General features: G+C 54.3%; 1 protein-coding gene across 16 annotated transcripts; it reads left to right on the top strand.

The window, feature by feature from the left end:
- Positions 1 to 3,453: 3,453 nt before the first annotated feature.
- LOC127019772 (V-set and immunoglobulin domain-containing protein 2-like) lies at positions 3,454 to 22,480 on the top strand. 16 transcript variants are annotated; one of them, XM_050901992.1, is made up of 13 exons: positions 3,857 to 3,875; positions 7,534 to 7,654; positions 8,980 to 9,034; positions 10,276 to 10,407; positions 11,769 to 12,110; positions 15,173 to 15,442; positions 15,570 to 15,686; positions 16,843 to 16,944; positions 17,757 to 17,879; positions 18,120 to 18,215; positions 18,589 to 18,681; positions 19,864 to 19,940; positions 20,955 to 22,480. In XM_050901992.1, the coding sequence occupies exons 4-13, from the start codon at positions 10,374 to 10,376 to the stop codon at positions 20,994 to 20,996; spliced, it is 1,296 nt and encodes a 431-aa protein (XP_050757949.1). In that variant the 5' UTR covers positions 3,857 to 3,875; positions 7,534 to 7,654; positions 8,980 to 9,034; positions 10,276 to 10,373; the 3' UTR covers positions 20,997 to 22,480. The 16 variants fall into 16 exon arrangements, with proteins under 16 accessions (XP_050757942.1, XP_050757943.1, XP_050757941.1 ...); XM_050901991.1 differs by lacking the exon at positions 3,857 to 3,875 and adding an exon at positions 5,172 to 6,561; XM_050901985.1 differs by lacking the exons at positions 7,534 to 7,654; positions 8,980 to 9,034; positions 20,955 to 22,480 and adding exons at positions 6,498 to 6,561; positions 19,344 to 19,446 and having other exon boundaries at positions 3,454 to 3,875; positions 11,789 to 12,110; positions 19,864 to 19,934.
- The last annotated feature ends 923 nt before the right edge of the window (positions 22,481 to 23,403 follow it).

Below are 23,403 nucleotides of genomic sequence, written 5' to 3' on the forward strand. Positions count from 1 at the left end.
TGCTGTGCGTTCGGTGCCTCTCATACGCTTTCTTCTGATGCCTGGGAACAGACTTGTCCTTTCGCAGATCACACGACTCAGGGGTGGCTGAAGGAACGTGACTCCAGTTGGGCGGACAAAGAGAGGTAGATCCTCTAATTGCCTTTTTCTGTGTAAATTCATACTGTCTTGAAGGGAAAAGAGTGGGATATGGAAACTATCCTGTGCCTTGTTTTAAGTCCTAGACCCCAAGAAAGATGCAGTCCAGCACTGCCCTCCCAGCCCCTGATTTCACCCTGGGCGGCTCTGGGGAAGATCCCCATCCAGCAAAGAGCTTGAGTGCCCGCTCTAATCTCCCCACAAATCTCTCCCTCGTGGCCTCAGCCTGAAGCCTTTAAGCCTTAATTCCCACTGGTTTTGTCCCAGCACTTTGGATTTCAGCCACGCTGCGGGTGCATTTGGGCTTAGCCAACCTGCGTGCCCTGCGGCAAAACCCCCAGGGCATCGCAACCTCATGGCCCTCAGCCAGCTTCTCTTTACCCCGGCCAAAACCATCCTGAGATACCGAGGAACGAGTATCACAGCCATTTGTAGGGTCTCGATGTGTCTTTGGGCCATGCAAGGGTGGGCGCGGAGAGAGGCCACCGCAGCCCTCGCCTCTGCCCGGCGCACGGGGCAGGTCTGGACGGGCACGCCAGAGCCCCTGGCTCCGGCAACGCTCAGCACATCCCACCTCCTCTTCCTTCCAGGTCCTTCGAAATGTCTCAGCCCAGCAGCAAGGATGCTGTTTCCGCCTGTTAGAGGTCGGTCGGGGTGTTTCTCGCTTGGCTGAGTCATCCCAATCTTTCTCCCAGGTTTAATGGGTTCAGGGCTCTCTGTTTCAGTGGGTTTGATCCTCTGCAATACTAGTAATAAACGGCAATGAAATGAACGCATTTCTGCCCTTTTTTTTTTTTTTTTAACACAGAACCGGGGGAGGCCAAATGCACATTTTTCCCTTCCTTTCTCTTTAAAACTGGGCTCAAAAGTAGTAGAGAAGCGCCTTTAGAAATAGTTGCAGGAGTCTCTCTCACTAGATTATTGCAATAACGAGGCCGTATCTTTTTTTAAACGTATGTGGGTAACCAAATGCGCCCACCCCACCCTTTCCCGCTGCCGTGCTTGACTTCTCACTCCCCGGCGCAGATGATTTCAGGGCATGTTTTGGGAGCGGGGGGAGCTGTTAGGCTTTCTCCCCCTGAATCCACGGGTCTACGTGCTGCCTGTCCCCTTGAGTATGGGACAGCATCCCTCGGGGACCGCTGTCCCCCCCCCCGCTGCAAGGCTCGGGGGGGCAGCAGCTGACCTCCGCCTGCTCTTGCAGCTGTCTGCTCAAATGCAAATCACTCTGTACGAGCCCTGACCCTGCGTCGAGCTGTGTTGATATTATCTTCTCCAACTCCGGGCTGGGTTTTCCTGCCTACAGAGAGGGGCTCGGCTGTGGGGAGGTTTTGGGGTGTTGATGGGGAGGCCAGGGTTTGGATGCTGCCTGCGCGGAGGCAGTCCTGCCTGCGCTGTGGGGCAGGGGAGGTCTCGCTCCTTGCGGTCAGCAGGAATCTGGATCCTTACTAACTTTTTTTTTTCTTTTTCCGGTCTTTCTCCTTGTTTTTTCCTGCCTGAACAGGCAGTGTGACGTCCGCATCTCAGCCCCCCTCGCTTCCCCCCTTCCCGCGTAGAGAAACAACAGCTCCTGGGCCTCTTGTATCAAGAAAATGGCAGAAAAATCCTGTTGCCTTCAGCAGGAACTGTACTTTCTGTGGACCCCTCTCCAAACAACCCGACTTAGGAGGAGCATGCAACTGAATATCAGGAGTTAAGAAAGATGGGGACATAAGAAAAATATACATTAAAATCAAAAGTAGGGGTTTAGACTGTCAGCACCCTGTGGTTTTTACCCCCCGGCTAAGCAATGATTTGTGGCTGGTCTTAGCTGTTGGGATACAGGGAAACCATGACTTGCAGCTTAATCTGAGCATTCAGAGTCTGGCAAGTTTAAGGGACATTAAGAGGCCACAGAAGTCGTTACGGCCTCTGGCATTGAGCTAATTGCATGAAGCAAATCAGGCAGCGGGGAGCAGTCAGAGACAAAGCAACTCACGGAACTAGCCAGTATCTTGGGCAAAATGCCCTCATCCCATCACGATGCCAGTGTGATAGTCGACTTCTTGCTGGTACCTGAGAGCAGCCTGCCCTGCTGCACCAGAGATGGCAGCTGTGTTAGAGGTAGGAGTTAAGAATTCACCCATTTCTATGGCTTTTTAAAGTCTCTTTTTGAGTCCTGCCCACCCCCCCCACTCCACTTCAGTTCTGCCTGCAGAAAACCTCAGGGCCAGCCCGAGGGGAAGCAAACTCGAACAGACCTTACAAAATGGTTACTGCCATGTGTAAAGGGAATCTTCTTCCTCTTACAAGCGCAATATGTCGCAAGAATCTCTAGTTAATAATGGATGGAAAAGAGCTTTGCCGGGGGGCATGGGCCATGTTTATATATGTCCGAGCCATATGTCTTGCTTTCCTGCGGCCCTAGTAGCAGTGAATACAAATTATTTATTGACTTCGTGTTTGCTTAGCCCTTGTCAGCAGAGTCGCTGGTCTTTCTGTAACACCATTAAGGTTAAAAAAAAAAAAAGTGGCTGATTTAATCTAGCAGGCTAAACTAGACATGCTGAGGGTGCCTGGTTGCTCAGGACCGTGGCCAGATGGCTTTTGAATGCTGACAAGGATGGAGACTCCACCTCCTCTCTGGGCAACCTGTGCCAGCGCTTGGTCACCCTCAGAGCGAGACAGTGTTTTCCTGTATTCGGATTGAATTTCCTTTTTCACATGTGCCCATCGCCTCTTGGCCTGTCAGTGGGCACCACTGAAAAGTCTGGCTCCCTCTTCGTTACAACCCCCTTCAGATATTTATCCCCCTTGATGAGAACCCCCTGACCCTCCTCTGCTCCAGGCCGAACAGTCCCAGCTCTGCCAGCCTCTCCTCGGATGAGAGATGCTTCAGCACCTGAATCATCTTTGTGGCCCTTTGCTGGACTCTCTCCAGTATGCCCATCTTCTTCCCGTACTGAGGAGCCCAGAACTGGACCCAGCGCTCCAGATGGGGACTCACCAGTGCTGAGCAGAGGGGAAGGGTCACCTCCCTTGACCTGCAGTGATGCTCCTCCTCATGCAGCCCAGGACACTGTTGGCCACCTTTGCTGCACGAGCACATTGCTGCCTCGTGGTCAACGTGGTGTCCACCAGCACCCCCAGGCTCTGCAGAGCTGCTTCCCAGCCCACCAGCCCCTGCGTGTCCCGGTGCCTGGGGCTGTCCCTCCCCAGGGGCAGGACTTGGCATGTCCCCTTGTTGAACTGCACAAGGTCCCTCTCAGCCCGTTTCTGCAGCCTGTTGAGGTCCCTCTGGATGGCAGCATGAGCCTTGGGTGTACCAGCTGCTCCTCCCAGCTTTGTATCATCAGCAAACTGGCTCTGTCCCATCATCCAGGTCATTAATGAAGATGTTAAACAGGACTGGCCTCACTACCGAGCCCCGGGATGCACTGTTAGCGACAGCACTCCAGGCCTGGCTGCTCAGCCAGTTCTGAACCCACCTCATTGCCCACTTATCTGACCCAGACTTGGTCAGCTTGTTTATGAGGATGCTATGAGAGACACTGTCAGAAGACCAGCTTATCAAGTGCAATGGTGGTGCACAGAAGGCGGCGCTTAGTGAGGAGGATAGGGACGGGCTGGAGATATTTCCTGGAGCCGCAACCTCTCTCCGCGAAGTGGAAAGCTGGAGGTCCAGGTCCCTGCCGAGGCGGGTGCGCAGGGCAGAGGGAGCACCTCGCTGCGTGGTGGTCCCATCGCTTCGGAAGCGGGTGAGCCAGGGGCGTGGGGCAGGCAGGGGCTGAGCAGAAACCAGGCCTCGGCCGCTTCCAGGGGTCTGCTGTTCGGCGGGGGGGCGGCGGGAGAAGCCGCGGGGGGCGGCAGGGATGGAGGCGGCTTCGCCTGGTGCTGGAGCCGGGGAGCTCCCCCACAGGGAGCGCCGGCGTGAGCCGGGGTGCGGGCCTTGAAATCCCCGCGGGGGCCGGGGGCCGGGGGCCGGGGGCCGGGGCCGGGGCGGGGGCCGAGGGCTCCGGCACAGCCCTCCCCGGCAGCGCGCCGCCCCGCCGCCCGCCCCGTCCCTTCTCCCGCGCAGCGGGGCCGGGCGGCGGCGGTGAGTGTCGCGGGGGGAGCCCGCCGTCCCATGGCGGGGCCCGGGGGACGGCTCTGCGGGGCCGGGGAGGTGGGCATGGGGACTGGAGGGATGGGGACGGGGAGCTGGAGCAGTGGGGCCACGTACTGGACCTATGGGGCCAGGGGACTGGAGCGGTGGGGCCGGGGACTGGACCCATGGGGCCAGGGGACTGGAGCGGTGGGGACCAGGGGACTGGAGCGGTGGGGCCGGGGACTGGACCCATGGGGCCAGGGGACTGGAGCGGTGGGGCTGGGGACTGGAGCGGTGGGGCCAGGGGACTGGAGCGGTGGGGACCAGGGGACTGGAGCGGTGGGGACCAGGGGACTGGAGCAGTGGGGCCGGGGACTGGACCTATGGGGCCAGGGGACTGGAGCGGTGGGGACCAGGGGACTGGAGCGGTGGGGCCGGGGACTGGACCCATGGGGCCAGGGGACTGGAGCGGTGGGGCTGGGGACTGGAGCGGTGGGGCCACGTACTGGACCCATGGGGCCAGGGGACTGGGGCGGTGGGGCTGGGGACTGGACCCATGGGGCCAGGTGACTGGAGCGGTGGGGCTGGGGGACTGGAGCGGTTGTGCTGGGGACTGGAGCGGTTGTGCTGGGGACTGGAGCGAGGGGGCCGGGGACTGGAGCGGTTGTGCTGGGGACTGGAGCAGTTGTGCTGGGGACTGGAGCGATGGGGCCAGGTACTGGACCCGTGGGGACAAGGACCTGGAGCGATGGGGATGGGGACTGGAGTGGTGGGGATGGGGACTGGAGCGAGGCGACCAAGGACTGGAGCAGTGGGGGCCAGATACTGGACCCATGGGGCCGGCGACTGGAGAGATGGGGCCAGGGACTGGAGCAATGGGGATGTGTACTGGAGTGATAGGGATGGCTACTGGAGCAATGGGGACGGAGGGATGAGGCAGGGGCCGGGGGGATCCCCCTGCCACGCTTCCCTGTGGGGCCGCAGGTACTCTCCCCCACCAGGAACTGGGCTCTGCTCCCCAGGCTCAGCTCTCCCATCCCACCCAGCGCCAGAAATATTAAACAAGTACTTTCAGGCAGGCAGATGTGACGTAAGTCCTCACGGTGCGGTTTATGTAGCTCCTAAACAACCCGCCTCTGCCTCCCATCCCGTCCCTGGTTATTTGCGCACATCCAGAGAGCTCTGCTCGAGCATCTGGAGCCTTGCCACTGCGATGGTGCGTCTGCTCGCTTTGTCCAGCTGCCTGCTGAGCCCCGTTCACCCACGCCACCGGCACTGTCGGAGCTGGCTGCTCTGCTGGTAGCGGGCTAGTGACTGGCTGAAGCCCCCTCGTACGTGGAGGAACTCATCATGGCACTTGCGGTTGGGTTTGGTGGCCTTTTGTGTATGTGATTTGGGCTACTCGGTCCTAGGACTCTTTGCCGAGCTTAATTTGTCTTGTCCTGACTGCAGGATGTGAAGAGCATTAGACAAGGGCAGGGTAAAGTTACAAAAGCTTCTGAAGTAACTCGTAATTCATTTATGAGGAAGGGGGTTTCTTGGTTTATTTAGAGCTGCACTTATGCATAAAGTTGCTTTTTTCTACATGAGTGTTACAACTTCTTTTTTGGTTACTTTCACTTCTGGTTTGAGCACAAACACATCTGTGAGCTTTTTAGGTTGTTCTGGTTTGTGTCAGCCGTCAAGAACCTTCACGATAGTCCTGCCGTTTACAGGGGACTTGGGGGTTTAGCTGAAGGTGATTTTCCCTTCCATGGAAACCATTACTGCCAAGTAGCGTTTTACAGTTTCTCTACTTGTCATCGGTTGTAGCAGTTCCCCTGTTGCCGTTTTTTTTGCCGTGCCTCAGCAGATGTGAGACCGAGAAAGCAGAGCTAGATGTTGCTCAGTAGGGTTTCATGTTTGCTAATGTGACATTTAATCTTTCAAAGCTGTGGGATGACTTATAATAGGATGATTTGCATCTCCTTTTTTTTTTTTTTTATTGTGTCAGGGAAGACCAAAGATCATTCCTTAAAACTTTGCAGCAAGGGCTTTACATAAGAGCAGAACGAGCACACTGTTTTTACCGTTTCTCATACAACCTTATCAAGGGGCCTGGCGGTCCCAGCCAGCACCACAGGTGCCCGCGCTCCCCGGTGTGGGAACTGATGTTTGTCCTTGCAAATCACACATCCCTTTTATTTGTTCCCGTCGCAAAGTCTGTCACTGCAAGGTCTGTTATTACCCATTAGCTGGGGTCAGGGGAAGTACGCACCGTTGGCAACCGCTAATACAAACTCGTGCTATGCAGGCAGATACGGCACCCCTCGGCAGGAACCGGCATTGCCTCGCTCGTTCGGGAGATGTGCCTCCAGGTAATCGCGGTGTTTGAGCAGGCCCATCGCATGCAGGGCCAGCCCGCCCTGCAGCCCGCGCTCAGATAACGCCTAGCCCGAGACCTTGTGCCAGGGGCCTGATAAAGACCGTGTCTCCTCTTTAACCGCCATCTTTACTTTCCTAGCGCGGCTGCATGGCTCCTGGCGCAATGTTAATGCCCGAGCTAGCGGCGCAGCGCCGATTGCATTTAGCTTCACGCCGCGCGCAGCTGCACCTTTGCTTTGCCAGACCGCAGCAAGCCCCTTTAGCTCAGTTCAGATGGTAACGGCTACGCTGCAGGCAAACCGCCGGAGGAGGAGGAGGAGGAGGAGGCGGCGGTTGCAATATCCGCGGAGCGTTTCTCTGACCCTCCCTGTCCCTAAGGGAGCCTCTCACCCCTCTCCAGCAAGAGGAAGGACTCACTGCCTTGTTTGCGGAAGGATAATTAATGTCCTCAGCAGCCCTCAAAGTCTGGAAGGGCTTCTGGTGCCCAGCTGCTTGTGCTCCTTTGTCCTGGTTTCGGCTGGGGCAGAGTTAACTTTCTTTTTAGTAGCTGGTACAGTGCTGTGCTCCGGCCTTCTTGCTGGCTGGGCGTGAGAAGCTGAAAAATCCTTGACTTTTAGTATAAACACTACTTAGCAACAACTAAAAACATCAGTGTGTTATCACCCAAAGCCTGGAGGGGCTTTGTAGTGCTGGGGAGCTTCTCTTCCCCCAACACAGATGGTTTTTTGTTCAGATACGTGGTACCTTGGTGATATAGCTCCAGCTCACACAACAAGCTCTTTATTTTGCAGCTGAAAAACAGCTGACGCACATCCCATTCCTGTGAAAGGCTGGATGAGAGAATGAAGTGCCTCGGATGTGTTTCCCGAGTGCCACATGCATGCTTTGTAATGAAGACTCTAAGATATTCCTTAAAAAGACCCCTTTGTAAAACTCCAGCAGGTCACAGTGTGCTTCTGTTTCAGCTTTTCCATGTGGATTTTGTGAGAGATAACACAGCATAGCAACGATGCTAGAGGCGAAGGGGAAAACACGATAGCCTTAAGTACGTGCGTCTTCACGAGTCCGATTCCTCTCCCTGTTCATGTAAGATTCCATGAAAACTTCTGAAAATATCTACCCCTTCTCAGAACTGTTGGTTCGTGTTTACCGCCGCCTCTCAGCCTGCCGATATTCGACTTGTGTGAGACAGGAGGTTCTCTTCAAGGGATAAAACAGTCTGCACAGTTAGATTGCAGGCAGATCTAACCCACCCTCCGCCTTGCACGGGCTTCTCTTTACCCAAAGGCTCTTATCCATTTCCCCAGCCACGTTATCTGAGGAGTCCTGGTCTGCTGGTGGAGGGGAGAAGGGAGGAAGAGGAAGAGGAGGGATTAATTTTTCAAAAGAGCAGCAGCACTTTAAGCAGGAGGCGCGGCACGTGCCCTCCTTCCAAATACGCCTTATTTTCCATCTCCTGGGCTAAGCCTTATCCGCTCTCCGTAGGCGCAGGGAGAGACTCACACCCAGCTGCACTGGGTGGGAAGAAGGTCATTTCCATGCCTGTTTGGATTTGCTTGGATAAAGGAACTCCTCCATCTCTAAAGAATGCAAATGCTGTTTCCACAGCTATTTTTCTTACATCCTTAAAACAGCCCTGTAAGCTATAAAACAAAGCATAGGTCTCATTTCCCTGTAAAAAGCCACAACCCGTTCTTGCCAAAACCTCAGGGAGCAAGAGCACACCAGAGAAAACGGCCAAAAAAGAGGCTAATTTTAGCACCACAACCCTCCCATCTCAAACCCACCTCCAGGATCTCAGGCATTTTGGAAAGGCAAAGAAGACATAGTCTCCTGCTTCTTCTCCACTTCTAATTAGACCTGTTGCTTAATGAGCGAATAAAATGCCAGTTGTGAGGAAATCCTACAACAGAAATTAGAGGATTTTTCATGGTCTCCATGTACCTGCTAACCTAGGAAGAGCACAACAAGGAGTTCATGTAAGACACGAAGGCATTCAAATAACCAGCTTTCTACACGTTAATGTGGCTTTGCAGCCTGCAGCAGCCACTCTGTCCCAGATAATGTAGGTTTTTAGCTGCACAGAAGCTAAATCACCCTTAACTCAGGTGATTTTCCCCAGAACCTTATTTCCTGAATTCCTTTTAGCAAGGCAGAAACCAAGGACGTGGAGTTGGCTTCTCTGGCGGTGGGGACGTTCTGGGCTGGAGGATTCCGTTGCAGGGGTGAACACGACGTACCCCGGCTGTTTTCTCCTCCCTTGGGTTTTGGGGTTGTTTTTTGTTGGGGTTTTTTTTTTTTCTCTTCCCCTTCTTGGGGTCGGGGGTCTGGGCTGGGGGCTGCTTGGGGAGAGCATGCTGAGCATGCTGCGCACGTCGGCAGCTCCGTGGTGGGAATGGCTTCCCTTTCAGATGCTGCCCTGCTGTTTGCTGGATTTCCCGGAGGAAACCTGGATGCTGCTAGGAGGTAATGTCTCTCCGAAGGGAGCTCAGCCTTAAACACACTGTGTCAGAAGTCAGTTCCTTAGTCACCGCCAACCTCGGGCTGTTTCTAAAATAAACCGCGTCTTTAAAAGAGACCATCTTGATCTCTTCTGGTCCTGGCTGAGACGCTGATTGCAGAGGGCAGTGAAAGCCCTTTGTCAAAAACTTTTCCCACTGTCCACTTTCCTACTGTCCTCTGCCCTCACCCTTGCTCCAGAGCCTTGCAAAACCCGAGAGTGAATGCCGTCCCTGTTGTCCAAATGCCAAAGCTTTCAGTCTGGCTCTGCAGACCAGCTCTGAGCGCTGGTCCTGTTCAATAACGCCCCATCGCAAAGCGTGTTGGAGGCAAGCAAGTTGTTCTCGAGCTCTCTCATGCCCACCGATTGGCGCGGTCTGTGTTGCAGTCTCTGTAAAAGGCAAAAGATCTCTCAAAAAAGTTGGAGAAGGCCTGGAGAACAGTAGCCAAAATGATGAAGAGCTTGCAAGGAGAGACTGAAAAGTCTGGGAGCCTTCGGGCTGGAGAGGAGGGCGTGGGAAAGGGGATGGGATGGAGGTTTTCAAAACCGTTAAGGTGATGCATAAGGCAGATGCGGAGCCCATATTCTCCACTCCATGCCACAGGACAAGAGTCAGGGCTGCTCGAGGAAGTGATGAAATGGGTTAAACCTGAGAAGAGAAAGTACTTGTGTAGGTGTTGCGGGGTGAGCGTGTGGCTCCTGCTACCCTGGGAGGCTGTGGAGGTGGTTGCTACGTACAAACGGGCAATTTCAGGGCCAGCAGATGCAGGAACAGATACTAACGGGAGGAGGCAGGGCTGTACCTGCTAGCATTGTAAAGCTGTAGCCCACAGGAAGGGCTGCAGAAAGTGGCCAGGCGCTCTTGTCCCCCGCAATAACTGCTGCGCCTATGCTGGTCTTGCTGCTGTTGGATGTCAGTGGTCTTTGTGTCTAGGAGATCTTTCTGGTTTTTAATCACTGTGGTGAATTGGTGCTGAACACAGATACGGCCGTGCTGGTTTCCCTGAGCTGCCCTGTTACAAGCAGCGGGCTCAGGCTGCTGTACAGCAACCTCCTGCTTCAGCCTGTGCCGCCCGCGGAGATGCCAGTGCTGTGGGGATACATGGAGGAGGTTGGGGGCTCCCCCATCGCTGCGCTGAGCACCCTTTGCCTTTCCCAACCCCTGCGTGGCAGCTGCCAGTGGTGCTTTTCACAGTGTCCTTCACAGGCCCGTCCATCATGCCTAGAGCGGCCATCCCAAGAGCACGTCGCTGCAGAAGGAGCTCATCCCTTGCGCTGGTTTGAAAGAGCCTCCAGGGCTTTACCATGTCAGCCTGGCCGCAGACAGCCATCGCAGGCTGTGAGTATGAAAAAGGACTTGTGTGGGGCTTCCATGGGCCATGCACCTCCTTGGAGAGCATATGCTTGCAGCGTTTCTGTGCTCTCCTTGCAGCCCTGCTCCGGGCTGCGGCAGTGTTGGTAAAGGCGTGCGTGCTCGGGAGCCATCCTGGCAGGTGCCTCCTTCCTCCCAGTGCTGCGGCATCACCGGACCTGGGTACCACCACCACCTCTTACAAGCAGCTCTCCTCCACTGCATGCCTAAGGATTGCTTCCCTGTGAGCCTCTTCTCCTCTCTCCGACCGTGGTGTACTGTCCGGTACCCTTCCCTGAGCCTCCTCTCCATCATCTTTCCTCTTTGCTTACAGGAGCTTTCCTCTTGGTACCTGTTCCTGTAGCTTGTTCCCTCTTCAGCAACCAGTATAACCTTTTAAACGTGCTAAAGGCAGCTCCAGGATGACAGTTCTGGCAGATCTGGGGGCTGGAGAGATTGGACGTGACTTTCCGCTTGCTAAGTCCTTTTATGCCAGCAGCACCGTGATGGGATTCTCATGCCTGGGTTTTGTACAGCCAAGGGTACGTTTCAGGGTCACACTGCAGACTGACCCCCACATTAGCTTCATTTTCCCCTGGGGAAACCATAAAACATTTTCAAGACAAAGGCTCTTATGTAAAGGCCTGTTTAGATTCCTTTTCATGTTAAAAGCAGCTCGTCTACGCGGCAGTTGCACCAGAGAGCCATTGCATTACTCAGAGGTGCCAGGAAATGTGAACACGTGATGAATTAGCACCTTCCAGATGCATAAGGTCACTGGGCGCCTAGCTAAGTGGGAGCATCAGTTTTGCAGGGCTTAACTCCCTTTTGAGAGGATGGTGAGGCCGAGGCTGAATAGGCCTGTAGGTTTTAATAGTTTTTAGAAAGGTCAGCTCTCAGACACTGGTTATTTAGCAGCCAGGACTACATAGTCCCAACAAAGTGCGTTTCAGAGCTCGTTTTCCAAGCAATGCTCTTCCTTTCAGGTGCCAAGGGAGCGGCTCGAGATCCAGGGGTGAAGCCGCACTGATTATGGTCCCTGTTAGCAACTCCTGATGTGCAGAAAAACCCCAAAAGTCCAGTTTCCCATCATTTTCATTCCAAAGGACAAGGAATTGTCTTAACCAGCTAAGAAGCATTTGTATAACCCACCAACAAAAATGTTATGTTTTTTATCTTGACAAGGGAGGAAGGAAATCAGACATGTGGTATGACATACTTCAGGAAGTCAGTTGGTAACTTGTGCCAAAGAAAAAAAAGAAAGATAGGATGTCCAGGCAGATTAAATTGCTCTTTGGCTTTTGCTTTAAAACTAATCCATCCTGCTCTGGCATCTCTCCTGTTTCCAGACCTGTTGCTGGTTTTGCAGGGGTCCTCCACAGTGGTGGAAATCACCGAAAGAAGAGTTGCAGCTGAAGGATCCTCTGTACTGATGCATGCACCAGATATCAAGAACGTAAACTTCATCGAGTGGGAATACATAAGGAACGTCACCCCTGAAGTCATCCTGCAGTACTATGCAAATGAGCACGCTCCAACCATTTACTCACCTTACCAAGGCAGAGTGATTTTCTCCCCAAAGAATGGCTCAATCTTCCTGCAGAGGTTACGAGAGACAGACAGCGGCATCTATAAAGCAACAGTTGATCTGATGCAGGACAAAGCTAGGACAACCCTCCTTGAAGTTATCAGTAAGTCAAATGTGTTGAGAGGACGGTTTTCTCAGACAAAGATTCGCCAGTCAGTACAGCGGACAGGTCCACAAGATGGCAACCAGAATAGTCACAGAATCATAGAATATCTCGAGTTGGAAGGGATCCATAAGGATCATCGAGTCCACCTCCCTGCTCCTCGCAGGACTACCTAACACTAAACAGTATGACTAAGAGCATCGTCCAGATGCTCCTTGAACTCTGAGAGGCTTGGTGCCGTGACCACTTCCCTGGGGAAGCCTGATCCAGTCACCGACCACCCTCCCAGTGAAGAACCTTTTCCTCATGTCCAACATGAACTTCCCCTGACGCAGCTTCACTCCATTTCCTCGTGTCCTATTGCTGGTCACCAGAGAGAGGAGATCAGCACCTCTCCCCCCGCTGCCCCCCTTGAGGAAGGTGTAGTCTGCGATGAGGTCACCCCTCAGCGATGAGGTCACCCCTCAGCCTTCTCTCCTCCACGCTGAACAAGCCAAGTGACCTCAGCCGCTCCCCCTAAGTCTTGCCCTCGAGGCCTTTCACCATCTTGGTCGCCCTCCTCTGGACACACTCTTAATAGTCTGATGTCCTTCTTGTATTGAGGCGCCCAAAACTGCACACAGTACTCGAGGTGGGGCCGCACCAGTGCGATGTAGAATGGGACAATCACCTCCCTCAACCGGCTAGCGGTGCTGTGCTTGATGCACCCCAGGACACGGTTGACTGCGTCCACCCCAGACCCTTTGGCTGCCAGGGCACGCTGTTGACTCCAATTCAACTTGCCATCAACCCAAACCCCCAGATCTCTTTCCGCGGGGCTGCTCTCCAGCCTGTCATCTCCCAATTTGTACGTATAACCAGGATTACCCCACCCCACGTGGAGAATCCGGCACTTGCTCTTGTTGAATTTCATACGGTTGGTGATCGCCCAGGTCTCTAGTCTATCCAGATCTCTCTGTAAGGCCCCTCTACCCTCGAGGGAGTCCACAGCTCCTCCTAGTTTAGTATCATTGGCAAACTTACTTAATGTACATTCAACTCCTGCATCCAAATCATTTATAAAAACATTAAAGAGCACTGGCTCTAAAATTGAGCCCTGGGGAACCCCACCGGTGACTGGCTGCCAGCCTGATGTCACCCCATTTATTGTAACTCTTTGAGCTCTCCCGTCAGCCAGTTGCTCACCCAACGTATTATGGACTTGTCTAGCTGTGTGCTGTGACATCCATCACAGAAGGATGCTGTGAGAGACAGTATCAAAAGCTTTGGTAAAATCCCCAAAAAACCACATTTACTGGCTTCCCTTGGTCAACTAGATGGCTGACCTTGTCATAAAAGGAAATTAAGTTGGTTAAGCAGGACTTTCCCCTCGTGAACCCATGTTGGCTATGACCAATGACTGCATTGGCTCTCAAGTGTTTTTCAGTAACTCCCAGAATAATGTTCTCCATAATTTTACTGGGCACTGAAGTGAGACTGACAGGCCTGTAATTACCAGGGTCTTCCTTCTTACCCTTCTTGAAAATTGGGTAACATTTGCCAGCTTCCAGTTGACTGGGACCTCTCCAGATTCCCACAGCCATTGAAAAACAATGGAGAGAGGTCCCGCGATAACATCAGCCACCTCTTTCAGTACCCTGGGATGAATCCCATCGGGCTTGCGTGCATCCAGCTGGAGCAGCAAGTCTCAAACTAGAGGAGGATTTCTGGTTTCATCGCTGCCTTGAAAGACACAGACTGGAGACCCTAAAAGACTTGCTGGGAAATGCCAGAGGGTTTTTTGCAACTGAGTCTGGCTGTGGGTTGAGTTCCTGGCTGGGACATCAGGCTGCATGGTGCCTTCATCCTGGAGTGATAGAAACGGGGGAAACCTTCTGCCTTAACTTTTATCTAGTTGTTTTGTCATGAACAGCCGCTCACAGGAAGTGTATGGCATAAAATTCCCTCAAGAGAAGGGATTTCTGCTCACATGTGATGAGCGAAAGAAAGGCCGTGGTAATGATTTGAGGAACTCAGGAGCTGCAGGTTGTGGCCGGTCCCTTGGAGCTGGGGCCAGACGCTCCTTGGTAGCAATCCCAGGATAAGCTGCTGCCTCACCAATTGCCCTACTAAGCCCTTCAGGATCAGATCCTGAGATCAGCTGGGTTTATGGATGCTTTTCCACGGAGGGTGGGTCTGCCAGGCAGATGTGGCTGATCTCCTGTGGCTCCCTGCAGGAGCTCCCCCTGCGTAGCTCCAGGCCTTGCAGACGCTCTTCCTTCACACCAGCATTGCCTTTCTCTGTCTCTGAATTTCCCTGAAAAAAAAAACCAAACCAACTAGAAATGAGAGCTCACCCTGTTTTGAACTGCCCTTTCCTAGAGCTCAGCATCACTACATGAACATACTGCATGTAGGACATCCAGGGATGAAGGACCTCAGGAGCATGTGGTTGCTATCAAGTGGAAGTCCAGATGTAGTTAAGAGCAGCCCCGACCGGTGCAGGTACCTAGGCGTTAGCTGAGGGTCGGAGTCAGTCCTCCTTTTGCACATGGCAGGGGTCTCCGGCATGCAAGGCTTGCTTCTCCGTGCTTTGGTCCATGTGGAGTTGGACCCGTTTAAACGCAGGCAGCAGCACAGTCCCACGTTGCAGCTCTTTGGCTGAACTTCGGGACTTCTTTGACCCCTCCCATACTTCCCCATGACACTGCTGCGTGGGAAAAGCCCTCTTGGGACACCCCATGCCTGGAAAGTCCCTGTCATCCCCTCCCAGCATAATGCCAACTCGCAGCTCTTTCGGGTTGGTATCCCTGAGCCCAGGGTGCCGTGCCTGATCTCCATTCTAGGGTGGCGGCGTGGCAGGGATGGGGACATCTGCTTTCTGCTTTGAACTTGGTGGATGTTGCCCTGCTCCTGCAGTATCTTCTTTCCCTCCAAACCGACCCGGGGTGTAAATGAGAAGGGAAGGACCTGCTCACTCCCCAAGGGGCTCGGTATTCTTGCATGTCGGCCAGGTTTCAGGTCCAAAGCAAGGCAGTGCTCGTGCTCCTGGGAGGGCTACCACGCTGCTCTCTGCTTTTCAGAGCCTGTGCCCCAGCCTGAGCTCCAGTACAGTTCGAACCTGGCAGGTTCGTCCATCGAGCTGGTCTGCGTGGTGCCAGAGGGAACGGTGGCTTCCATCTCCTGGAAGAAGGAGGGACGTCCCCTTCCCCCCGAAAAGTGCTATCTGCTCTCGGGAAACACCACCGTGCTGCAGCTAAGGAACAGGGAGAAGTCGGACTGCGGCTCCTACTCCTGCAACGTCAGCAACATGATAAGCTGGAAGGAGGCAGCCCTGAACCTGACGGTGACAGGTTAGCCTTGCCCTGCCGTGCTGGGGCCAGCGGTTTGTCGTGTTCTCGCAGGTCCACCCCTGGGATCGCCGCTCTGTGTTTCGGGGTTGTCCCCAGCGCGGGGTTTCCCTCCTGCCCTGCCTTGTAGGTCTCACGCCTCCTCTACACCACGCGCAGAGGCTGGCCGTCGTCACGCTGATGTTCGTCGCCGTCTCCGCCGCCAGCTTCATCTTCCTGCTCTGTCAGCTGAGGGAGCGCAGGTTCGGTGAGTGCCAGGACTGCGCCCCAGCCCCCCAAACCAAACTCTTCTCTCCCCACCGTGGACAGGGCAGACGGCAGAAAGCCTCAGCCAAGCTCCTTCTCCCCTGTCGTTCTAAGTCGCCTCGGTAGTGGGAGGAAATGTGCTCAGCTCGTGCATTTCTTCTCGTGCCTCTGCAGCTTGCACAGAAAATAAAACTCCCTAGAAGCAGCTGATCCCAAATGGCTTTGTGAGAGATGGAGCCAAAAAAATCACAGTACCAAGCGTACGAGTCATTGCTCTCCCATTCCTCGGGCATGCCTGGGAAGAAATAAAAAGTGCAGGACTTGCAGGCTGCGTGGGAAGAGCCTTCCTGCCTGGAGCTGGCCAAAGATCATGCCTCATGCGTTGTGGTGACCAAGCACACTGGTGTTTGGGTCATGGCATTGGATCCGTACCCAAGGAGCGTACAGGTTAACATGGGTGCTTCAGTAGCAACATATATATTGATTAACAGAAAACAAACCTAAAGACGTAGCCAACAGCAAGTCCTCCCACACAGTCCTTGTAATCTGGTAGTGCGTTCTTCTACCCACCAGGAATAATCCCCAGAACAACGGAGACCATCTGGAGAGCAGAGGTGAAGCCCTACAGCTAGCAGGAAAGTTCTCCCACGTGTATTTGTCTCTCAGCATTAACACTGGGGACACGTGCAGGTTGTGGCGTTAGGTCTTGCCTTTGGGGGTAATCTCCCCTGAGGAGCTCTCCATGCCTGGTGCTTGTGGCAAGAGCTTGTCCCACGTGGGCCTTCCCCCATGAAATGGGTCTCCAGAGGAAATCCAGCACTTGTCAGGTCATTATAGGAGGCAAAAACTCGAGCAGAAGTGTTGTAAAGTGTCTCACTAGGTGGAATTGGTGTCTGGTTCAGCGTGGAACAATGCCAAATCTGGCTGGTTTCTCCTGGTTCCTCCTGAAGTCCAACAAAGCCCTTGAAAGTTCACCAGGTTTTCTCTTCAGGGTTTCTAAACCTCAGGGATTCAATTCTTTACGAAGAAAAACGGTGCTTGTTTATCTTCCCTTTGCAGGCTACACCTATCCTGTTTCTGTTGTACTGAGTACGTTTGCTTTGTTGTACTGAGTACGTTTGCTTTGTTGTACTGAGTACGTTTGCTTTTTTCCCCAGGAAAGGAAGCACAGAAACACATAATTCTGTCCACCTACGGACTGCTATGTATCTCCTCTCTCCTCCTGCTTGCCACCTCCATCATCTGGATGTATGAACAAGGTAGGATTCATTTAACCTGATTTGTTCTTGATTGCTTCAGTGTCTCATCTTTCTTTTTCCTCCAGGTCTTTACAGTAGCATCTTTGATGTAGCAGTATTTGATTTGGAGAAATTGAAGTTAGACTTCACTGCTCTGTAGCCTGCAGGCTCCTCTTTCTCTGCTCTTTTGAAACCGAAGGGCTACATTTGTCCCTTTGCACTCTTCAGGTACCACTACCCCTTCTCCAGGACGTCTTAAAAATTAAAAAGTGGTTCAGAAACCACTTCCACCAGACCTTAAGGGACCACGGGCGAGGAACACAAAGCTCGGCTGTTCTAAAACTGCTCCGTAGCCAGTTCTTCCCTGCCCCAGGCTGAGGCTACCTCTTTGTCATGCCGTGGGTGCTCATTTGCTACATGCCGAGCTGCAAGCAGACATTAAGGCAAACAAGCCCAAGGAAACCCCCCCCGCCCCGAAACACGCAGCTCTTCTCCCCGTTCTCGGTTGAAAGAAGGGTGCTGCCTATGTGTACGTTTATAATAAACATGGCTTGCTACCAACTTCCAGGATAAAAACTGTCCTCGGCTGTAGGATATGGTCCCCTGGCCAGCGGCGCCGAGCCAGTCCCGCTTCCAGACCCATCCCCAGGCCATGGGGACCCTTCTCGGCTGCAGCCTGCAGTCCTGCTCCTGCTGCAGAGCCCCGTCGCACAGGGTGACAGATGCAGCAGTTGAGTGCGGGGTCGCCACGAGCCGACTGTCCTTGCCTTGTTCTCAGACCACTGCCTCCACCAGTTTCCATCTCACCTTCTGGTTTACTTCTGCTCCCGCAGGTCTTTCTGCTGCCTTCGTCTTGCTTGGGCTGTTCTTCTTTGCTGCGGCAATAGGAACTGCCCAGGCGGCAGCAGCAGCGGTGTGGAGACCAGCACCTCTCAGCCGCTTCAGAATCAAAATGTGTAAGTTGCTGTTTATGATCTAAACCTCTGGTGGAAAAGGCCTGATAAGAGCCCCGGAGAAAACTCCTTAGGTTTTCACTCCTAGGAGGGAGCGGAGGCTCGGCACGCTGCTGTGGCGCACGTCCAGAGACATTGCCCACGCCTTGCTCGCCCTCCCACCGAAGCCCAGCTCCTCCGCGTGCCAGCCTGCACTCCTTACATATTTTCCTCCCATCCGTCAGCAATTTTTCCCTCTCCCAGGGCACTGTGTCATCCAGAACTCTATAGCCCCCACAACACTGGTCGTCAACTTGTTGTTCACCACCCTCTTGCTCCACAATATCCAGCAGCTCCATGGTAAGGGTTGGCCTGGGTTTGCACCGCTCGTGCCCTTGCTCGCCTTTCTTCTGGGGAGCGGTGGGGTATCTGGCAGGGGGGGTTGGCTTCACACAGGGCAGAGAGAGTCCTTAGGTGGCTTTGCGTGGCTGGTCCTGCAAGAAACCTTGTTGTAGTTGACGTCGTCGTGGCAGCTTCGCGCTGAGCGGGGAGGGCGTAGCTCTTACGTAGCAAAGCAAGGTTCGCCCCAGTCGCCCCGTGATTTGAAACACGGGGATCCCCCCTCTCCGTTGCATAGGAGTCCCGGGATTAAATTCACGGCGCCTAAATGTTCAAAAGGGGGGTGTTGGCCAGAGGAGCAACTGCTGACAAGTTTTCCCTTTCTCTTCGGCAGAGCAAGGCTGCTCGGAGGCCGTTGATCTGACCATCAGCTGCGTCTCTGCTGCTGTAGCAGTCTTCACAATGCTGCTGTTCCTCCTCCTATGGTGTAAGTAGCCCCGCGGTGTCCTTCCAGGAACCATAATGATCTGCTCAGCCACTGAGACCCTGCCAGGCTCAGCTCTCACACCCTCCCCTAGCAGCGGGTAGGAGGACAGATGCTTTCAGTTAGATAAAAGCCAGACTTTTCTTTTAAAGAGCGGAACTGTCCACATCAGCTGAGGACCCAGCTCTGGTGTCCATCCTTTTAGGAAAGCCACAGTAGGCACTGGTCCCTGCCTGCGGTCCTTGCCAGCACCTCTGCTTTGTCCACAGATGCTCAAGGAAAGCGCGTTTCTCCTCCAGAACGTCCTACCGTGGTCTTCCCTAGTGATAGCCATACCCTGGTCAAAAAAAACTCAGCTATGGGAAGCTTTGGGAGGAGAAAACTATCCGATAAACAGGCAGAAATAGGTCTGGGAACATCTTATGACCCGGGAGAGCAGCTGACCAGTCATCCCAGTGAAGTGGCGCTTGCAGAGCGAGGGCGGGTAGTTCATTTTCCATCCCTCCAGCTCTGGGATGGGAGGGAAGTGATCAGGGAGGTGAGTTCCACATGTCTGCTGTGGTTTTTCCAGCTTCTCCTTTTAAAGTTCCTGGTTTCTGCGGTCTCGCCATGTGAATCCCCTCATTGCCCTGATTAGCAATTGTATCTGGCCTCCCCCTGCACAGGCTCTGCGGTGGCCCGGTCTCGAGGGCCAGCTGGCCATCCCAGCGGGCTTCCTGAAAACACTGGCTCAGCCTTCAGGATCACACGTAGCATCTCGGGGAACGGGTAAGAAGGAGGGTCAATAGCATGTTAAGGAGAGGATGCCCTCGAGGAGAGGATTGAAAGGGGACTCTCATGCTTTCCCGGAGTGCACAGAGCATTTCCAAGTCTGAAATATAGGAAATATTGCACCGAGTCCGTACGGCCAAAGGGAGGCAGGTTAGAGCTGCGGGGGCTTTGCAGGCAAGGCGGGTGTCGTAGGCAGAAGTCCACTCTCCATGTTGCCTTCTTGCTTTCCACCCCCCAAAACGGGGCTCTCCTGGTTGTGGCAACAGAGGGGCTCTGCCCAGTGAAAGGCTCCCATCTTCATTGCTCTCTGCAGCCAGCTTTTCTGCACCCGTCCCATGAAATGCAGGGTGCGGCCCGAATTGCCGGGGCGTTGTTGGAAACCCAAGAGTTTCTTGGCCTCTCCTTTATTTCCAGATCACAGGAATAAGCGGAAGGAGAAGATGAGGGAAAACCGGCACACCATCCGAGGCACAGAATTCACGGCCACCTTGGTAACTCACTGCCGTTAGCTGGTTCCCCGCTATTGCAAATCCTTATTATTTAATGATGAATATTTAATTCATAATGAGTATTTATGAACGTTTAATTCATAATAACAAGGAAGCATCTGCCTGCCTTCCTGCAGAATGCTATGGGCTTTGTCCTCACCCCGGGGGCGGCGGGGACAGCGAGCCTGCTGGTGGCTGGTGCCGTAGTTCACCTTGGTCCCATGGGACCCGTGGGGTCACTGCCACGTCCTGGGGAGCTTTCCTGGGTTTGGGGGGGGCGGTGGACGATGCCCCGAGCTCTGCAGTTTCACTTGCCTGTGCCAGCACTGCAGGGACGTGCTCGGCTGCCCAGAGAAGCATCTCGGTGTCCTGAGTATGCCAGTTCTCAGGGCTGGTGCAGTTTGATTTGGGTAAAAACATACTCTTCTACTACACCGAACCCCAAACAGCTACAAATAAGGCACAGAGGAAAACCACAGGTCCTTTACCCACAACATCAACACTAAATACGCACGCCTCCTGTATTCTCTTTGCTCTCTTCCTTTCGCCCCACTCCGTCTCGGAGAAACCTCCCTCCCTGGCATCGCCCTGGGCAAACTTGCCGCAGCCCCACCTTCCTCTCCTGCCTCCTTATTTCAGAGATGCCAGAAGGATTTGAGGATCAGGGGAGCCTCCCCCCCCCTTACTTCTGCAGCTGAGCCTTAGGCTTGCTGTCGGCACGGGGGCTGATGCTGCACCCCTGCGTTTCAAGGGTGCTGCAGCTGCAGCCTCCCCCCCACCTCTGGAGGGGGTCAAGGTCAGGGGGGGGATTTACTGCGTCCCCCCAGGCCAGTTTCTGGGGGTAATTTGAGGGATTGGGATGTTTAAGAGGAGTGCAATGGCACTGTGTGCCGGGGGGGTGCTTGTCCTGCCCCCCCCGCCCCCACGGCTTGCTATGGGGGATGCTTCACAGCGTGGCTGAAGAGCTCCCGGTCCGTTTCGTGCCACCAAAGGACATGGTCCCTGTGTTTTCGGCAGGCGATCGAAGAAACTGGAGGACACAGGCAAGAACAGGAGTAAAGGATCGTCCCTCCACCAGCCGGGGAGCTGCGCTCACACGCCAGAGGCAGCCGGGGAAGAGCCCCGAGGAGCTGGGAAGGGGCTGTCGGCCAAAGCAAGGCATCCGTAAGCTCTGCCTCTACCCTCGCACTAGCGAGGCAAGGCTTTTGGCAAAAATCTGGCCAAAATGTTGCCACCCAGGTCGCCAAGCAATAGCTCCAGGTGACGAATGATACTCCCCCCCCCAACACTTTCCCTGCCCTCTGCTCATAAAACCCAGGCTAAGAGAAAATACAAGCCATTGCTCTTGCTAATGCCGGTCATCACCCAAGCAGGGGCAGTTTTTCCATGAGCCAGAAATTCTATGATCAGACCCCCAGCTGGAGGTTAACCATCCTCACTAACGCTGTCACACCACCCGCCGCCTTCTTTTGTACGTTAATGAGTCAACCAAAAAGAAAAAAAACCCAAACAACATGTGAATGTCAATCAAGGGAACAAGTTGATGCTCTGGAGTGTTTCGAGAAATTTGACCCAGCTGTCTCAAGTGGAATGTATTGCTGCTATTAGTGTAGACAACTGCAGCAGAGCAGATTAACTCCCAGCTTTAGCCGCTGGCGCAGTCGGTATTTGTTCCGGTATTTGTACCACGCTGCCCAAGCAGTGCCGAGAGGTGCTGCTGCCAGAGCTGCCCTGCCTGTGCTTTTGCCTCTGAAGCTTTAACCTGACCCTGGTTTGCTTTCAGCAGAGCTCTGCCGGACTGCCCACGTGCGGATTTCGCTGTCAGCACCCACGTGTGGTGCTGCTTTCTGCGCCGCTTCCTCCCCCTGCCTGTGTAAGTCAGTCCCTTTTTAAGGTGCAGCGAGTCGGGCTGGTGGCTCTCAGAAGTGGCAGTTCTGCAATCACACGTTCCCCTCTAGCTTGCCTTCCCTCAGTGTTGCAAGGCAGTTGTTCCCGTGTCGCATCACCTGCCTCAGAAAACTCAGCCCAAGCCCTTGTCCGTCTGTCCTATGTCCGCTCCTGTCCTTCCTTGTCTGCTGCCAGCTCTGCCGGGCACACCTTTGACCTCACGCTCCCAACCCTGGAAAGGATGCCTTGCCTTTGGGAAGGATGCCTTGCCTTTGGGAAGGATGCCTTGCCTTTGGGAAGGATGACCAGGAAAGGCAGCGCCACCAGCATCCCTGTGTACCTTCGGGGTGGGATTTTTTAACGTATTTTAAAGCATTCCTGAACTAGATCAGCCTGAGCTGATTTTTCCCTTCCACAGGACTCTTAACCAACCTTGTACTCATGCCATGGCCTTCAGCAGTTTCCTTTGCAGGCTGTAGCATTTTAGATGAAGTTGGAGTAAGTCCTGCCAAGGTCCTTGTTTTTTGTCCCCCTTGGACAGGATGTCAGCTCTAAAATGTGTTCATCCGTAAAAAAAAAGCACAGAAAGAAATACCTTATGTTGTTTTTTTTCTTCGCTGCGTTGTACCTGCTCTAATAAACGTATTTCACATGGATGCTGCCGTGTGTATCCCTGTCTTGCTTCCTCAAGCAGAAGATGACTCCATCCTCTTCCTGACCCTCCTCATGGGCTGGTTCCTGCCCCGGCGAGTGCTGGACCAGGTTCTGCTGCCGAGGTGTGAGTTCAGGGTTTTGCTGCCATTTCTGCAGCTGCCTCTGCCCTCGGCTCCCCAGCCGGGCACTGCTTTACATCCACGAAAAGGGGAATGCTGCTTTGGGAAGAAGCCGGCTTCTCACTCCGTGTTTGACCTGCTTTTTCCTGGCTGCCGAGCTCTGTGAGGCTGGGATGGGGCTTGAGGTCTCCCCTAGTGCAGCCAGGAATCGTCCGGGCTGTTAAGCTACAGGAGGGTGGTGGGTGCTGCACCCTGGCTGGGGGGGATTTGCCCCCCATCACCACCTCCCTCGACCTCCTTACTTCAAGCCCTGCTTCCCCTGCCTGAGCTCCAGCTGGCTGAGCGCCCGTGGCCCTGCCGAATCCCCACCAAGCCGTGCTGGCAGGGATGCTGTGGGCAGCAGCGGGCTCTCTTCCCACATTCACTTATCCTCTTGGCTGTGCTGGGTCATCCCTCATCCCTACATACGCACCCCAGGCTGGATTCAGGCTGTCCCTCCTCGCTGGGGGAGGAAGAGCCCTCTCCCCGGCTGGATTTGGGGTGCAGGGGACCACTTCCCACCAGCAGTGCAGCCCAGGGACAGGGCACTCCTCCAGTGTGGCTCGGACAAGGACGGAAAGCCCAGGGCAGGGACACGTATGCAGTAATGCTTGCCTGTTAGGAGCGCAGCTGCAGGCAGCAAACGAGGAGCAGTTTGGGGTGCTGTGGATCAAACCCGGGGCGCAGACCTGAGACTTCCCCATTTTTTGCCCCCGCTGAGCCCAGCTCACACGGAGGAGGAGGACGGGGAGAAGGAGTGATGGCAG

Source organism: Gymnogyps californianus, chromosome 9 (assembly GCF_018139145.2).
Source record: "Gymnogyps californianus isolate 813 chromosome 9, ASM1813914v2, whole genome shotgun sequence".
Classification (NCBI taxonomy): domain Eukaryota; kingdom Metazoa; phylum Chordata; class Aves; order Accipitriformes; family Cathartidae; genus Gymnogyps; species Gymnogyps californianus.

Excerpts from the sequence above, each read along its gene's own strand:
- LOC127019772 (XM_050901984.1), top strand. The coding sequence starts at position 3,697 with ATGGTGGTGCACAGAAGGCGGCGCTTAGTGAGGAGGATAGGGACGGGC. Across the intron at positions 16,945-17,756 it reads CATCTGGATGTATGAACAAG|GTCTTTCTGCTGCCTTCGTC; the intron begins GTAGGATTCATT and ends CTGCTCCCGCAG. Across the intron at positions 17,880-18,119 it reads CCGCTTCAGAATCAAAATGT|GGCACTGTGTCATCCAGAAC; the intron begins GTAAGTTGCTGT and ends TCCCTCTCCCAG.